We start from the raw sequence: 16441 nt of genomic DNA on the forward strand, positions 1-16441 counted from the left end.
AGTGTTTATTTATTGAGTGTAGGATAATCCCCCCCCCCCCCATCTCCAACCCCTCCCCCACTGTCTCATTGTCTGCTCTGTCAAATTTAATGGGAGAGCTTTTGTTCACTATACCATATTTGGATAGGACGGCTTTTGTCCAGGAGGGCTTTAGTCCAGAGGGGCTTTTGTCTGTATCCCTATTTATTCAACAGTCACTTTTAAAGTAACTGATGCATGCAACTTAAATAGTTAATGGATAAATCTTATTCTCACCTTAATGCACAATCAGAAAAAATGTTATTGTGGGAAAATATGTGCAATCTTATTAAAGTTATGTTATCAGATATATTTATATTCTGCAAAAATTACATAATAATGTAAATCACATATGTAACAACTGTTGAGCCATAGATTTCTATCAACTCTTTTTAATTTGTCTATCTTTAGTAAGCAACCAAGAAATAAATGCTGCTGCAACACGCCGTTTTTGGCCAGCTTGTCTGTGCGGAAGAAAACATCAACAACTGCTTACTATCCATGTGGTCAGACCAACCGACTCATCCATGCTGCCTGCATGATCATGGTCTGCAATGTTCGCTATTCAGTTCCCTTTTCAGTTTGCTATCCAGTCAATATATATATTTTAGTGGCAGCATGACCGAGGGATTAACGCGTCAAGCTAGTAATCTAAGGATTGCTGACCGCATGGGTTCAAACCCTGCCAGGAGCAAGCCATTGTTTCCTTGAGCAAGAAACTTTATATACATTCATTCAGATTCGAGAGTGTTTCAATAAGCTTATAGCTTCCAACACAATTGAACTACAATGAATTTGTATAAACTACTATATATATTTTAATGTTTCGCTGAAAATGATCAATGGTTTTGTCCATCTTTCAATCTGGACAAAACCATTCATTATTTGAGATAGATAAAATAATTGTTGACACATGAAAATTGACATCAGATAATGATAGAGACTGACCTCATTTAAAGCCAAACCATGAATTTGTTATTTCATAACTTGTATCATTGTTTGAATACTTGAATACTATAGACATACAGTAGATCAATCCGGATATTGTTCACACCTATCTCTATTGTTTGACTGGTCTGGCTATTTTGTATAGACAGTCCAAAGGAAATCATTATAAACAGGTAGCTGAAGGTGCGGGGAGATGTCCACTATTATACAATGTATATCAAGACTTACCCAGAGTGTTGACATTACTAAGGTTAGGGTTATAATCTTGTGTTATAAATCATCTAGTCCTGTAGCGGGCAGTCAAGTTTTATCCTTGACCAGGACAAATAGTGCTTTAAATTGATTGTGAAGGTATTATTTGTTTGAGTTATTTATTTTTATACCAATGAAGTTTAGTTTTTCATTGGTACCAGTTAACTCTGGTCTGCTTAAAGCTCAGCGATAAACCAGTATTGGGATATTTTCTTCTCCTTCTCAGTCAAGGAACACAGTACAATAAGCTCATGATGTATATAGGTTTTCAGTATCAAAATACTAACAGCACAGACCTTGGCTTGTCCTGGCACTTCCATTCACAGAATTGTGTCCTCATTCCTTTATCTAGTTTATTGACCAAGTGGTCAGTGTTTAAAGTTGGTCACTGTCCATTCTTTTACAGTATATTGACCATGTTTTTCCATGTTACAGGTTGTTAACTGACCGTCTATAGTTTAATTATCACTCCTGGCTATCTTCCATTGTGAGTTCATCATTAAGCCATTACCTAAGGGATTGAGCTATCACATACCACAAACAAGTACTTGGTTTAAATTTATATTTTTTTTAAAGATTTTTATATATATATATTAATATACATCTATTATCATACATATAGAGACAAAGTATGAAATAGCATGTAAAATGCAATGTTATCTATCGATAAAGACAAATCTACCAAAAATGCCCTGAATTGTGAAGGAAAGTTGAAATATATACACAAAACTTGGAACAACATTTAACAATATATCTAGCACATTGATCTCAATATACGAAGCAAAGGTATCATATTTCATTAGCAACTCTTATCACCTTTTGTTCTTTACAGACCTGAAAGTTTTACTTACATATTTCAAAACTATATACAATATTTTTCTATCAAAGGCAGGTTCTGTTATATATATATCTGAGGCAATAAAAATAAACTGCTGTAGCAGATAAAAAGATAGATTTGGAGCAAATACATTTAAGCAAAAGCTCTGACCTGGAATCACTTTTTTCTCTCATTAAAAAAAATGTTTGTAACTCAGCTTCTCATCTCAATATCATGTCATACATGAAGCTTAAACCTCCCCTGATACTTTAAAAAATTGTTATTTTGAAAAGATAAAACTTGTGCGGAATATTATAGGAAGCCCAGAGACAGAAAGCATTAGCTAGGCCTTAAACAGCACCCAAACCTATTTCTTCAGATTACCCCAGCCATTTATTCAGGTTAGCTTATACCGAGTCCAGAGGCTTATACCCCTATCCACAATACCCCACCCATTTACTCAGGCTTATTCCCCATTATCTATACCCTATCCATTTACTCAGGCTTATCCCCCATCTTTATATCCCAATATACAATACTCCCCCCCACCCATTTATCCAAGCTTATACCCCACAAACAAACTTTATTAATACATTATGCCCCACATACTTTTATGTTTTAGATTGATAGCATACATTAGATTGCTTATATTTCTAAAAAAAAAAGATAAAAATTTTACATTGAATTTTTTTACAACAACACTTAGATAAAAGTTACAAGAAAATTCAAATTTATGTCATACTACAGTTTCCACCTTCATAATGCCTGCCAATTGAATTCAAAATACATGGTACAGTATCTATATCTTTTAACAACATTCAAAAGTCAAACTAAAACTTTTTTTCAAATAAAATATTTCTTTAAAAACAAATTTAAATCCCTGAATATGACATCATTTAATAATTGAGAGAGAAAAACAAACATTTTAAAGCTCTCAACAATTTCTATATTAAGTCAACATCCCTGAATCTTCATCAAGACATCTGCACTTCCAATATAATCATAAATCTTTTTATTAAATTGTTTTATCAAAGTCAATGTGAAACATTATTGATTGAATTAAGCAGGTTTTATTACATATTGACCCATAGTATAAACCCATGTTTTATTTATAGAAACTGGTAGATCTGATACCAGCCAATTTGTAAATCATGTAATATGAGATAAACAGAGTCTGAATATCATTTTCTTCTCACACCAGAGAACTCAAAACACCTTACTAGTCAAAAGCAGACTATGAATTAGATATTTTTTTGTTGTCAGTCTCATAGAAAACTGTTTGTACTCTTGCTAAATTTAGGCTTTCTGCCAATCAAGTTTAGCTTGGTATATCAGATCAGATGATAGAGAACAAACCCAAGTCCCCTAAGAAAGCCTGAAAGTTCCATTTCCATGCATTATTTCAAGAACCAGTGGGCACATTGCCAGGACAAAAAAATTGATTTGTCAGTCTTAAGCAAAAATTACAGTTAACTTAAAACATTGTTCTAATCAATTGGCATTTAAAAAGACCTGAAAGTCATTATACAATTGGATCTAATTAATAACTTTGCTAATTGTTTTTAAAAGAAAAAATTTAATTATTATTAATAATTCTTCTGAAAGGTTAGTCTCTCGGAGAATGAAGCAGAAAATGGAAACTGGTTTGTTATTATCTGGAAATAAATCCTGCTTAATCAAGTCAACTATTTATCTCAGTCACTACTATATATTTCATATAATTGAAATAATGTCCCTGAATTAATATTTGTCATGAAAATATTACTTTATCTAGCACTACCATCCATTCATCATACATTTTCCCATTAACATTTATCTCTGGGGAATCAAATTTGCCTTCATAAATAACATATTGGAATAACTGAATCTTGTTTTGTCTATGCTGCCCTTACAATTATCCTTTTCTCTATAACACACTATACAACATTCATCACACCCCTGAGGTAGCTCCTTTTTTACAAATGAAAGTCATCTTGTATGCACAGTACTTCATGTAGAAAATAATTGTACATTTATCACATGCTAAACACGGAAAAAAATGCTAAAAATACAAAAACATTAATACCAATACTTCATCATATTAACTATTGTTTCCTCTCCCAAAAACAAAAAAAAACACTCAATATTATCTCAACATAAACTTAACTCCTGGAAACTGTAAGCACTGTAATGCAGTTTAACAAAATTTAAGCATCAACAAGAGCTTTTGATGAGATAGACAATTCTGTTTGCCACCTTTATAATATGCCAAGTTTTCTGAAATATATCAATCTGGTGCGTAGAAATACAAAAAAAATGATAAAATGGTCCAAATGAATCAAATGTAAATGATTACGTTGATTAAATTCCACATGCCCTATTAAAAGCTGCGATTTTAAGAATCAGCTTCACTGAACTTTACAAACCGTTCCATCAGTGTTACACAAAAACTATAATTTCCTTCAAATAAATTAAGAGTGGCCCAGAGAAATTGTCACACTCAGTTTTCTTTTTGTGGAAAATTTGAACACAATACTCTGGGTCAAACGAAGGTCTGTACCTGTTGCATTTTTTCAAAGTCCAAGCATGGTCTTTGTGTAAGTGAACCTGATTCTGTTTCATAAACATTCTCTGAGGTAGCTTGTCTGTACCTTTTACGCGGCGACACTGACGACACCGTTATTGGTGCCATTCGTGCAAGAACCTGTCTCTGAGAGGGAAAGCGAGTATAAACTTTTACACGTTGAACACCTTTCGGCGGGGTTGAACTCAGTAATACAGGCTGAGGATTTAGGAGGAATTCTTTTACTTCATCATCCGAGGAGCTATCACAACATCCGGAACAGTGATCCTGTGACCATTTACGCTTCTCGGCTACATTTTCTTTGTTAATTGTCACTAACTCATCTTCAGAACTATGTCTATCAAAGTCTAGGCTTTGTCGTTCATAATCTGAGGTACAACTTACAGTGTCAAAATTATGTTCACTTATTTCATGTGTTTTTGTGCCAGATTTGTCTGAAGGCAGGCCTTCCGCTGTATTTTCTTTGTCTTTGTTTGTAAGGTCATTCAGGCTTGTATCAGATCCATCTGAAAGTAGAAAAAAATAATTTTGATAGTGCAGAATACAGAATATAAAATGTTTCACTATAAAATAATACTTGTGGAGTATGATGATGTTGTTGTTGATGATGATGATGATGATAGTGATGATGATGATGACAGTGCTCATAATGTTGATGATGATGATTACGATATGAGTTTTTATTTTTGGTTAATTATAGTTAACAGTAGTGATTCATGATGATTATAAATGTTATGATGATGACAGTGGTGGTGATGATCATGATGTTGATGATGATGATGATGATGAAGAGAAGGAGGAGAAAAATAACGACATCGCCAATCACAATATTAATGGATATCTTGAAAATGGTAAATGATTTATTCATTTATACTTTGTGTTTTGTACGCAATTTATCATGCATTAACCTAACAGCTGCTGATGAATTTTAAAATGTTTAACACACCCATTAATAATGATAATGTTATCATGAATAAAGACAAGTTTTACAATCTGCCATGTGCTCTCCATCTGTATACAATATAAAAGCTGCTGTGCAAGCAGCATACAGTCACACCTTGATTCAAACCTTTACTATTTCCTATATTTAAATTGTTTAATTTTCTTTCCATAATCAACTTAAATTTTCATTACATAACATCATATAAAAAATTTCTATAACTTAGGTGATGTCTTGAAATACAGAATTAAACACAAAAATAGTAAAAAAATGAAGTACTCTTGAGCCAATCATCCAAAAACAAATCAAAATCATTCATATTTATCTTCATAAGATTGATCTATATGAAAATGATTTGTTAATTCATCAAGGGATTGTACACAAAACAGGCATTCAGTTGATTTTGTACTTCAAACAGTACAATATACAATAACCTGCCATATCTGTATTCTATTTTAAGAAAGCAATCACACATTATAGCTAGATGATGGCACTTGTGTAAAATGCAATTATTTCTTGATAAGGCCTGATCACCTCCTACAACTTACAAAATAAATCAATATAGATTCAGGAGCCTGACTTGATTGAGTGGATGAATATAGAACCAATTACATCTTAAACTACATGACAAGGTGCCCTGATTAAGCCAAAGAATGTGAGCACTGCTTCCAAGAAGATGTCAACAAGACACTATAAGTGTGAAATGTTCGCAGGTTGATAATAAAATATCCAGAACTTATTGATATTCCAATAGATAAAAGCTAGTTAGATCAGTTATAGAAAAATATAGTTTTATTTTAGTATCTTTAGTTAGAACATCACTGTAAGCCAAGTTCTTACAATCAATATAAAGTAACAAAAGTATACAATTATTCCTAGAGTACAATTGTAAAATAGCTGTATACATTGTTCAGTCTAAAAATAAAGATTTTCATTCAATTAGTAATCAATTACCATTGGAAGAAAATCTTAGGCAATTTGTTCCGCTTTCAAGTGCACTTTATATGTTTATAGAGTAAAACTTGGAAGTTTCTATTGATTCTTATATTGATCTATAGAAAGAGAGGCTTGTAATATTCCTGTTATGTTGTGAGCACAGAGAACACATCAGGAAAGAAAATGATAAATGTTTGTCAACATGAACACCTCTACAAGGCTCTAGGTGATACATGTCTACCATTTTATATACCAATATAATCTTCAGAGTAACATACTAAATGCCACCATATAAACATAATCTTGTTTTTGATATATGTTTACATTTACACTTTAGCTTACATTGTAAATTGAGGTATTTGTAGATAATTAAGACCTGAAAAACTTCACAGACCCTGTTGAAATATGAGACAACATGTATTTTATTAGTTATAAATATTTTTGACAAGTTATATGGCCCTAATATAAACGGTTGTTTGGAAATATAACCCTAGCTGCCAGGCAAGGGTTATATTGTAAACAATGGTTTATATATGACCATATAACCTGTTAGAAATATTTGTAACAAATTTATAATACGAATAGCATCATTTTTTTAGAGAAAAAAGTCAAATTTCTTCATAAATTGAAAGCAGCTAGCCATGTATATAAAACTATATGAAAAGCAACATTACAAACATGCAGTTTTATGATAAACTATATCTATATGTTTCTGATACTCTGAAACAACCTCATGCATTACTTGTTTTCCTTTCTTATTTTCACAAATTTTGAAAATTACTTTCATGATTATGCAATGAATATTTACTGAAATCTTGGAAATCTTGAAATAACTGAGTGTCTGTGCAATTAGGTTATTTCCCATGACATGATGTGAATGCATGATGACATTTTTGTTAAGTTTACACAATTATATGGGATTCTACATACACAATTATATGGGATTCCAGACATGATGAGATAGGTTTTATAAATGTAAACCACTTACATCAAGAATTGCACCACTTCCTTAATATAGCATGATACTTTATATATATACAAGTATTGGCATGCTTTCAACCAATTCTCCACTTGACTTCTCCACTAAATCTTAATCTTTCAGTCAAATATTTTACACAATAATCATGACTAAAGTAAATTAACTTTTTTAAGTGTATCCACCCCAGATTAATTCTGGCGGTATAGACCAGGCATTAGAGTCACTTACAAAAATTCTACTTTTTTAATCAATGCTTTTTTTACAAAAATTATAATCTTATTTGAACCTGTTTAGTGTTTTACCATTCCTTTTTTTAATTATCCCTATATCTCTTTGGTGCTTTAGAGGTCAGGATACCCTTGGGTGACTGGGGAGAGGGGTTTGCTGTATTCTAGCTGAGAATGTCTCACCGTTTGTATTCATATTTTCAGAAAGTACTTCATTTTTAAACAGAATTTTAGTTATCATTACACTGTTTACAGAATATATACAGCAATCTTTTATCAGAAAATTCAACGAAAGAATCATTTTCCTTCATTAAATCATTTAACTTTTAATTGGTTTAGGAGTTATAAAAACTTCAAAGGAAGTATCAGCATCTGGCCTCAGCAGGAATGGAGTCAGCCAACACTGAAGAAATGCTAGAAAATTGCTGATATTGGCCCCTGTAGACATAGGAGATGTAATATATTGATGTAACAAAAGTGAGATGTCAGAGTCATACATGATACTATGTTGTCTGTCAGAGCTAAATTAGTAATTAACCTACAAAACTATCACCTATTTCTACATAATATAACAGGAATAGAAACCCTATAGTCTGTTATCTGAACTAAGCTTTCAGACAGACGGAGGTCAATGAAGCTGATGGAACAATCTGTTTATACAATCTCTTTCCTAATTATACCATGCATAATCTACATGTTGGTTTCTTGGCTAACATTATGTTACCATTCTGTACCAAACATTTCATTGCATTGTCTACAAACACATGTATAAATTATCAACAAATCTATCAAATTGTAAATTATTATTAAATACATACAAAGAGTCATTTAAGTACAGTGTAATGTGTATAGTCAATATTAAAGCATATGACGTTGATGAAAAAAAAATTACCCATGACTTTCCCCCCCCCGAGGCCGCAGATTTAGCAAGGCATTCTGATATTATTATTAGAAACAGCTAGTGTAGTAAAAAATTTCTTTAAGATAATTATTTCAAAATTTATATAGTTTGACATAAAAGGAGATAATTTGACCTCAGATTTGACTATTTAAGTAATCTGTATAAGTTGAGATAACTGTAAACAGTTTACCATATACTATCTTGTTGGAAAAATTCCACAGGAATGTGTTTGAAGAATTTCGGCCTGCATTTCCAATGTCCTTTATCAATTTATGCCACTTTGTACTTTCTAAAGTAAACTATATATATCTACCTCTTAAAAGCAAAAATGTTTCATTATGTAAACAAAGTATCGATTACTTTAATCAGCGAGTTAATGGTTCAATGTCATTCATTTACATTTGGCATTCCAAAGACAGTTCTTCAGCACTGAAGACACTCACCTAGACAACACCTGCCAATCTACTTGAAAAAAACCAACTTTATGATGTTGCCAATATTGGTACAGTATAGCTATAGATCTGGTTACATCTAAATTATAGCACCCACTGTTTCCTACATATGCTATTTATAGACATTGTCTTTCTGTTCCAGAAGAAAACTGAAACCAACCTAACTGTCAAGTGAATAGAGTTATTAATTTCCTATGTACCAGAGACTTTTCCAGGAAAATAATTCAGGGAAAATCAAGTGAACATAATGATTCTGTAAGAATTGAATGTCCTTTTTTGAAGATATCTCTCTTCAAGAAACTGAACGTAAATGTACAATTTGATGATTCAATGCTAAATTTATCATTTAAACACACAGACTTGTTGAAAATATTATACATGTATTTGCAGTCTTACTTGAAACACTTAGATTAACTTATTGGCAAAGAACTGCCTCAGGACGCTTTAATTGCACTTTGAAACAGTATACTTGTAAATATATGTGTGAGTGACTGTAATATATAATTATATATATATGCCTATATGTGTGTGTAATAATTATATGTGTGTGTTTAATTTATATATTTGTGTGTGTAGTATATCTGTTTATATAAGTTATAACACGTAAGTGTTTATAGCATAATAACATAACATGTAGTCGGGAGTACCTAGGCTGTATATATGCAACAAGGTCATTTATAATGTATACCTACTGGTGATTCATTCTACATACATGTAAAAATATATGATGACATTAAATGTCACTGCATCTGTGCGTCTGTTCATACAATATATAATTTCTATATAAATATATATAATAATGACTATTATCATGACTGATGTACCTGCAAAATCTCATTATCAGATCAGTGTGTTGTTTATTACAGACTATAAGGACAGGTGATAATAACAGAAGATGATATGATGTAATATTATACTGATATAGATTATATATCTAACCATGCATGCTGCTCTCTCTATAATAAGTTAGGCATAATCCTCATCAATATATTACATATACTGTATACACTCATTGTTCTAATAATCTAATTAATATGCAATTCTTCCAACATTTATATCACTATACATAGACTAGTAGTGATATACTTACATGGGTTATCATCGTCAAAGTTCTCGTCCGACTCGGTACCTGAATCTCTTTCTTCATCATCAGCATCCTGAAAATATACAAGATACATTTGTATTCTTTTGTAAAAAATTACCATGAAAAATAAGCATGGCAAGATTTGGAAACATAACATGAGAAGTTACAAATTATGCTTAGCTACCTGATTCAATTTGGGTGAACCCCAGGCCCGTTCCCACCACCCCTAAAACTCCTTGACAATTAAGAAATCCTGCTTTAATTAAATCTCATTTTTGTGGCAAATTTATATTTATCTCAGATTACATAACCAAAATATTCTTACATGAATTAATATCATTAAGTTTCAAGCCCTTGAAACCCTGTCTAGACAGCCAATCTGCACCTACTGCAAGCATTGATTGGGCCTTTCTTAAACCTTCCTCATATTTGTGTGTACACCTATATTGCCCTATTATAAGCTACACCCCTGATCCTGATTGGGTCAATGTTCTCTTATTGAATATTATGCCCCTCCATTGAAAATCTTACTGATTAAAAATTCATCTCTATAAATACAGAAACATTACACATCACAATTAACAAAATAAATTGTTCATTATATTTCTGAGAATTATTACAAAAATAAATGTTTTCCCATTGTGCATTACATAAAATATATATTATATTTCATTTCGTATATAAATGAGGAGATTATAATCTTTAACCAAAACATGAACAAACATATTCATTTTTAGTAAAAGACTATTTAATATTGCAGTCTTCAAGGTATTGCAGGAAAGGTATTGTGGGCCTATATTAAGACATACAATATATTGATATCATGTTACCAATTTTATCCTATCACAATATGAGCTAGCGTAATCTTTTGCCATCAATTATCTTCAAATATGTTACACAGAATTAATAATGCATTATAAATACTAGTATAGGTTGTGTATGTACATAAACCTAGAGATTCTGTAATTAAACCCACCTAGTAATCCTGGAAATATTGGCATGATATATCTCAAGTATAAAATATGCATGAATTTGTATAGAAATGTGTTTATTCAATGCCAAAAAGCAGTATACAGCCAGAAACGTGATTGACTAGAGTATATATATATAGTCATCACTCAGGTGTGATTGACTTGCCTATATAATTATATCACTGGAAAGTGTGTATACACTGACTGAATTCATTATGAACATTATGTTTCTTATCTATATAAATATATTTTATAAATTGTTAATTATGTTTCTTATCTCTATAGATTAGATATATATTATAAATTGTTCATTATAATTCTTATCTATATAAATAATTATATTAGTAATTGTTCATTTAATGTTTCTTATCTATATAGAAATATATTATTTTTATAAAAAGACAAATACTCCATAGTGGATGGAAGAATGTGTTCTAATGTAATACAAAAGTCGAAAAATCTGACATGCTGGAAACAATTGACCCATATAAGTCGGCCAAGCTTTAAGTTGACATTTTATGCCTGATCCACTTCATTCAGTTCCTCTCTATTCCACATTAAGGAAAGAGTTGATGCATATGTATGACTATATCAGCTTATGCCTGGTTCACATAGCTATCTCCATATGACTATCAGTTTGAAGTGTCTGAATCTGGCGCACATGGCTATATACATATAACTATAAATGTGTAATCCACATGTAAGGTATTAGTTTATAATTCACATAAATGGCCACATCGATTTGACTGTATTTTCAAATTATGCTCAGAATTTGCCAGTATTTACTTAAACTTCAATATAACATATTAATAAAGACATATTTTTTTATTAAATCATAAATGTATGGCTGACAGGAAACACCTGTACTGTACCTGCCAATTAGCACTGAACCTTAGAAAAGTCAGTCATAAACACTGGCACCAATGAATTAACAACGCCGTTTGTATATTTGGCAGAATCACATAAAAAATATGTGTTCTCTGTGAAACAAGTTATCTTGGCTTGCTGGCAAAACAAGTTATTAACAAACATCTTTAAACAAGTTAATAGCAGGTTGGAAATCTACATTATAAGTGTGTACATTGTACATACACACAGTATTCTGAGGTTATATAGCTTTACTGATGGATGAAGAACTGACAGGTGCCCCTTCCTGCATGTTATAATTAGGCAGGAAGAGAGCCTCAGAGAAGAACAACAAATCTTCCATATAGAGCTAGCTTGCTATATAGAGTTTTATTAAAATAGAACCAGTTTTAATTTAGGAGATATCAGCTTATACTAAATTTGTTTTATTCTCTAAATTTCAAAATCAAATTGCATTTATACCTTCAGTGCATGTGGCAAAATGTACCCGAGTGTTGTTAAATAACTTCGAGAATAAATGAATTTTATACATTTTCTTGAAGTTGGTTGGATTATAATTATTCTTTCAATTTTTCTCAATTTTACCTAGGTACTTTTAATTATAATGCAAAGAAAAGATATTGTATTGTTAATTCAAAATGCATTGCATGATATAAATGTTAGCAACGGACAGTAAATTATAATTTCAGCAGTTTGTTAAAATAACATATAAAAAGACTTTTTTTTATAATTTTAGGAGTTTCTTTAACTTTCTTTTCACTATGTGTCTAAATATCTAAAGTTTAATTCAAATTAAAAACTGAAATACTGAACAATTTATTTTTAACTATCCTTTAAAAATCATTATTTTCAATACATTATTTTTGCAGAGATACATGAATAAGTGTGTAATGTCTCCAAATTGATGTTAGAGATTATTTGTCAATTATTATTTAATTGACATATGGCCTGAAGATATACTTAACTTAGGTGGTCAACATTATCAGAAAGGAAGTAGTTTTCTAAATTTGGCATTAAAAGTATAATTACTTTCTAGACAACAATCTTGTAAAACTCAAATTTTACTTTAAATAATTCTTGTAACTCCTGCATTGTCATTTATACATAACATGCCTTTAACATACATTTATATAATGAATTAAATTAATTTAGAAAAAAACAGCATTTTATATTTTGAAGGACTATATATATCACAGATCAATTGAGCTATATTTGTATTTTCAATTTTGGAAAAGTATTGATTACATTGACAGCAATATTAAAATATTTTTTTTGTTTGTTTTAAAGTCAATTTTTTAAAATCAGAGATTATCTATGTCTCTGTTAAAATCTAAGATAATTTTCTTTCACATTTTAATACCATACAATAAATTCATAATATCATTAAAATCTAAATTTTAGTCAACTTATCTAATTGAACCTGTAAGTTTAATTACTATCCCATTTCAAAAGCATTTTAAAACTCTTAGAAATAGTTCAACATATTTACTTAGCTTAAATAAACAACATCTTACTAGAAAGGTAAACATTTCAAAGAAGAAAGTATTAATAATTACCTCAGGATCAAATTCAGTTTGACCCTCACTCAAACTTTGGGATTTCAACTTTTTGGTCAAAAATTTCAGCATGTCTGTCGTCATGTGAGTCGGTTGCAACAACTGCAAAATCCTTCCTCATATAAAGCTAATTAATCCTGGCATCAAATACAGACCAAGGAAATTTCAATCCGAGTATGAAATTCCAACTTTCACAACTACAGTGGGTCTTGCCTATTTACCCTCAAATGCAACTGCTATCTGCGAGAATTACGACACTTAACACCGTCACTGCACATCACACACGTCTTGTTGTATTTTATTTTACATAGTATATCATTCCAGTGCCAATGCCGCGCCAGAAATGCTAAATTTACACACACATTTTCATCCCATTGACAAATTTTCTTTCTTCTCTTCACGTACTACACAAAGTGTGTGTATTTATTGTAGTAGTGGAAGATTACAATACCTGAGGGGTCGTCAGTATGAAAGAAAATAGGTCAACTATTTCTTTATAGCAAAATTACCTAATATTAATCGCAATATTATTTCTTACATACATGAAACAAAATATTTAAATGAAATACCACCACTATCTATCCTCATAAATGCAATAACTTAAAATAAAAATTCGGCAGTGAGATCGCTAAACCTGCGCCATAAAGCGAAAATGAGAAGATCCAAGTAACGAAGAATTTTGATTGGCCCAGAATAATTCCGCTATATTGCACATGCGAATTGCTTGGCACGTGGCCAAAATCAATATAGCCCGTTTCATGATTTAGATAACTATCGAAGGAAATCAGATTTAGTGGTATATAGAACGAGTGAAGCGATGGAAACCTCACTGTAATGAAAATATATTCGCTCAGGTTTTAAAGTAGAAGATATTTTAAGATGGGAGCATATAAACGATAAAGAGTACACTAAAGTACGCTGCGCCCTTTGTGAACATGTGCCAGTTTCACAAGCCATTAAAGCTGCATGCCTCCAGATGAGCAAAAGTATTTTCAAGACGCTCAAACTTGAGAAAAGAGTTGTAAGGTTTTGAAAAGCAAAACGATTCAAGTTTTAAGTAATGATTTACATATAAACGATGTAATGTATGGTTATTGACAGATTTTGCAGAGTATATCACCATATTTCTACTGTGTGACTAACGTAAGGGCTATTTTCGCATATTTTGAGCTTTTGGTAATTTACGTTCACTTCACAATATTTTACTTTTAAAACCATTTTCAAAATTTTAATAAAAATCATCATAAGTCTGGAGGCATGCTGCTTTAAAACAAGTCCATGTTTGTATGATAAAACATGTTATACCGGTAGTTTATATCTTACAGCATACACATTTATTTTCATTACCATCATGGTGTTTTGACAGATGTATGGTTGATGGTTTGATAAAGAAAACTTAATATTAAATTACATACAAGTGAACATTCTTCAAAGTGTTGCCTTTATCGGGATTTTTTTTTCTCTTTTTCTAAATTAGATATTGAGATAGCTGTGTACTCCCAACAACGTGACAATAACGCGACAGCTGTTTCAGCTTGAGGGGACATGCTCTATCATAATGCATCAATATACCAGCCGGCTGTTACTTGATGACTTTTACGGACAATAATCCTGCAGATTGGTAAATTAACATTGATTCTGTGTCCTCAACTGCAGCATGTCTCTCAAATTTAGCCTATTGTCACCTCGAAGTGTTCTAATGAATTATTGTCGGCGGCAATTAACGCTAACATCTCTGTGCTGGAATAATCATGCACGTTTTTTTTTTACAGATCAATGGATACCACGTGATGATTTGACTTCGATTATGGTGAAGAGACAGGATCAATGTATTGCTATGTCTGCAAGGAGCTGTAGACAACTGACACAGCATTGGGTTCTTAAATCAGTACAGCTTAATGAGGCAATATGTGCCGCGTTTACAAAATGCATGTACATTTAACATTCGTTAGGCGGTACCATGAATAGTATACAACAATAATATACAACAAATATTTTTAACCTTAGCTCGCAAAAAATAATAGAGGCCTTTCTGGCTTTGTAGTGGACCACCGCGTGATGAAAATTCACGTGCTTCTCACGTAGGTTGGAAAGTCTCCGCATGGCTGTCAATGTGATTTAACACATACTCGAAATTTTGAACCCGTGTCCAGTAAAAATTTCTTAGCATTACTTGTTTTATAAAATGATTTTAAACATTATGTTCTTCAGATCAAAACAAAATGAGGAATCTTCTGAACAGATTGATTTACATACGAGAAGGAAATACCTATGATGTCTATTTGCAATGTAATGTAATTTAAGACTACTATAAATTTAAACCTGTATAAATATTTTAAGAATATTAAGGCGTACAAATATGCGTCAGTTCAGAATACGTGCGTAAGTAACTCTCGTCTGATTAATTTTGTTTAAACATGACATGAGAAGTAGCCTCCCTTAAATGATGTGTCGTTCTATAAATAGAATGTAAAAAATAGTATCATCAGAAAACCCATACTTGACATATTTTTCAAACAGGTCAATCTATTAATAGATTACCGATACATCAGTAAATCTCGGAAATACTCGGTATCATTCGTATTAAGGATCAAGGGATATAACTCGTACGACTTTAACTTTTTCTAAAGGAATATATTTCTGGCTTCTTTCCCTTCCTCTATCATGACGCGGCTCATATAGATAAAAAAAGATTGGTAACTATAATAAGGTAGTCCTATCATTGTAATGGATATCTTTATTTATTACAATTGCATGGAGAACAACTTTATTAATTTTTATCTTCATTTTTCAAAACTTCTTAATTGAACTTCACTGAGGTCAAAAACCATAAAAAAACATTTGAGCCCCGTCACGACAAAACCAACATAGTGCGTTTGCGACCAGCATGGATCCAGACCAGCCTGCGCATCCGCGCAGTCTGATCAGGA

General features: G+C 31.5%; 1 protein-coding gene across 1 annotated transcript; it reads right to left on the reverse strand.

Moving 5' to 3' along the window:
• Positions 1–1766: 1766 nt before the first annotated feature.
• On the reverse strand, positions 1767–14035 carry LOC132717257 (uncharacterized). Its single transcript, XM_060700691.1, has 3 exons — positions 13512–14035; positions 10124–10190; positions 1767–5104 (listed from the first exon to the last, which is right to left on the reverse strand). The coding sequence occupies exons 1-3, from the start codon at positions 13593–13595 to the stop codon at positions 4557–4559; spliced, it is 699 nt and encodes a 232-aa protein (XP_060556674.1). The 5' UTR covers positions 13596–14035; the 3' UTR covers positions 1767–4556.
• Positions 14036–16441: the final 2406 nt, after the last annotated feature.

The sequence above is a fragment of the Ruditapes philippinarum genome, unplaced genomic scaffold (genome assembly GCF_026571515.1).
Source record: "Ruditapes philippinarum isolate M1 unplaced genomic scaffold, ASM2657151v2 ctg6298_1_1_1_1, whole genome shotgun sequence".
Lineage (NCBI taxonomy): Eukaryota > Metazoa > Mollusca > Bivalvia > Venerida > Veneridae > Ruditapes > Ruditapes philippinarum.